The 2,596-nt window shown below is 49.0% G+C and overlaps 1 protein-coding gene across 1 annotated transcript; it reads right to left on the reverse strand.

Annotated features, from left to right (window-relative positions):
* Nucleotides 1-877: 877 nt before the first annotated feature.
* Nucleotides 878-2,119, reverse strand: LOC109117272. The gene is made up of 2 exons (XM_019204188.1): nucleotides 1,573-2,119; nucleotides 878-1,500 (listed from the first exon to the last, which is right to left on the reverse strand). The coding sequence occupies exons 1-2, from the start codon at nucleotides 2,117-2,119 to the stop codon at nucleotides 878-880; spliced, it is 1,170 nt and encodes a 389-aa protein (XP_019059733.1).
* Nucleotides 2,120-2,596: the final 477 nt, after the last annotated feature.

Below are 2,596 nucleotides of genomic sequence, written 5' to 3' on the forward strand. Positions count from 1 at the left end.
CAACTCTTGCAGAATCACTAGCCTACACCATAAATCATGAAAATAGAATCTCACAAACCCAATCCAAACCACTCACCTCGGATTCAAGTGATGTGCGTTTTTGTCCGAGCTCGTGTGTGTTCTTCAGGCCGTCTTTGGTCATGAAACTTTCCAGGAACCTCCTTGAGATGTCCTACTTTGATTTCCCGAGCTTGTTTCGCCTCAAATCTCCCTGAATCTCTCTATTTTCCTCTGTTTTCGAAGAACAGGTTCTGGGTTGCAGAATGGCGATCTTCACCTGTTGGAGCCGGTTAAATCGACCTCTAACGCCGCCATAGGAGCTAGGGAGAGGGTAGGAGGGCCAGAGGGTGTCGTCCACTGCGTCTGGGTGGCGTTCGTTCACGCATGGGGTCGGTGTGTCGCGAGAAAATCGCGGCCGACAATGGAAGAAAGTCAGAATTTTCGACGACTTTTTCCCAAACCCTCAGACCGTCCGTTCTGATGTTGGACCGTCCGTTCTGATTCGCGAACGTGCAGTCCGTCCGTTCTACCCCCTGGTCCGTCCGTTCCGCTTTGCGAACGGGCAGTCCGTCCGTTCTACCTCCTGGACCGTCCGTTCCGCTTCGCGAACGGCAGTCCGTCCGTTCCACCTTCTGGTCCGTCCGTTCCACCTCGTGGTCCGTCCGTTCTGTACTTGTTTTTTCGTCTTTTTCTCCGTCTTTCGCTAGACCGGTCGGTCTACCTCTGGACCGATCGGTCTACGCCCTATTTCCTTTGTTTTTTCGACGTTTTCGACGCATTCGAGTCCCGTTGATCCCTTGGTTCGAATCTTATGCCAATCGCCTTATATTTTAGACTTTTCTTACCCTATTTTATTCCCGGAGTTAATTTAAATAAATTATTCGAGAATCGGGGTATTACATTTTCCTTTCTCCCGGTAATCACGGTTGCTACGGTTCTCAGAGGGTTCCTTTCGGGTTATGGCCGGTGTTTTGGCTATGGGCGAGGAGAGACTAGGAGGGTTTTTGAGTTTACTTAGCCGGGTTTGTTTCCTCTGGTTTTGTTTTTCGATTTGCACGGCTAAGTGCAGAAGCTCATGGAGATCACGGTATGGATGGCGCTCGACCTTCCGAGCAATACGCTCATTAAGTCCATCAAGAAATTGGGCCATCACCGCCTCCTCATCCTCATCTAATTCCAACCGACTCCTAAGGTGCTCGAATTCTTCAAAGAATTCTTCCACCGTCTTAGCACCTTGTGAGATTCGCCTATACTTACGCTGAAGTTCTCGGTGGAAATGTGGAGGAACGTATCGCTTACGCATTAATACTTTCATTTCTCTCCATGTTCTGATCGGCTCTATGTGAGCACGCCTTCTCTCATTTACCTCACGATCCCACCATGTTAGGGCACACTCGGCTAATTGGGCAGCCGCATATTGTACTTTCTTACGGTCCGAATATGAATAACACTCAAAAATGTTATCCATGCGTCGTTCCCAGTCTAAGTATGCCTCCGGATCTACTTTTCCAGTGAACAAAGGTGGCTTAAGCTTAAGATCAGCCCCTTGCCTACCATGTTATCGGTACTCACGCTCTTCTTCTTCCTCGACAACATCGGCCCATCTAGGTGGCCTAACTCTAGGACGAGGGTGCTCCCGAGGTCTTGGTAGTTCACTAGCATCAGATCCTTCCTCATGGAACCTACCTCTCGGTCTAAGGGGTCTAAGTGGTGGATCGTCGTATTCCGATTCCTCGTCGGAAATTCGAAGCCGTGGCCTATGGCCTCTACGTCTAGGAGGATATCTCCTTTCAATGACTTCCCTGACTTCTCTCTCTCTCGTTCTAGGGGCTCTACGTCTAGGGTACTCCTCACGATCGGTTATCTCCTCGACAACCCTCTCTCTTGGTCTAGGTCGTGGCCCTACATCACTCTCGCCATCGCTAAGGGATTCGGGTTCGGGGCCTCGGTTCGGCCTAGTATGAGCTAGAGGTTCTCTAGGGTGAAGTTCGGGGGGCACAGGAGGTCTATTTTCTTCTAGACGTGCCAATCTATCCATGATCTGTTGGAGGGATCTAAATATAGCGCCCTCGCTTGATTCAACATTAGCTCCCTCATTGGAGGCGTCATGGGCACTCATTTCGCACAAGCTCTCTTGCAAACAGCAACCAACACGCAACGTGCAACAATCACTTGTACTATAGAGCCTAAATGTACCAAGAATAAAGTATACGTGCAGTTCTAACTCAAACACGATCAGTCAACACGGAACGTGCAATGTCACTCAACAATTCGGGGGTTCGAGCAATCGATTAAACAAACGAACGTGCGAAACTGTCCTAATACGAAAAGAGCTAATTAGTTCCGTACTCAAGGCTTTTAGTCACGCAAATAGACAGCAATATACGAGCAGGGCCGACGTGCTTTGGACAAGGATTCACACACACAACAAGCAAACTCTCGGAAGCAACCGCCTTGCGATGGTGCACGCGATCGTTAAATCAAACAACACCCAAGCTTTTCAAGTTTCAAAAGGTTTAAGTCCGTTTTCTGGGCAAGCAACACAAATGAATGTAGACGTGCAAGGGTGGGATAAAATCTGCAACGAAACAGGGTC

This window comes from Tarenaya hassleriana, unplaced genomic scaffold, assembly GCF_000463585.1.
Source record: "Tarenaya hassleriana unplaced genomic scaffold, ASM46358v1 Cleome10, whole genome shotgun sequence".
NCBI lineage: Eukaryota > Viridiplantae > Streptophyta > Magnoliopsida > Brassicales > Cleomaceae > Tarenaya > Tarenaya hassleriana.

Excerpts from the sequence above, each read along its gene's own strand:
- LOC109117272 (XM_019204188.1), bottom strand. The coding sequence starts at position 2,119 with ATGAGTGCCCATGACGCCTCCAATGAGGGAGCTAATGTTGAATCAAGC. Across the intron at positions 1,501-1,572 it reads TGTCGAGGAAGAAGAAGAGC|ATCCGGAGGCATACTTAGAC; the intron begins GTGAGTACCGAT and ends CTGGAAAAGTAG.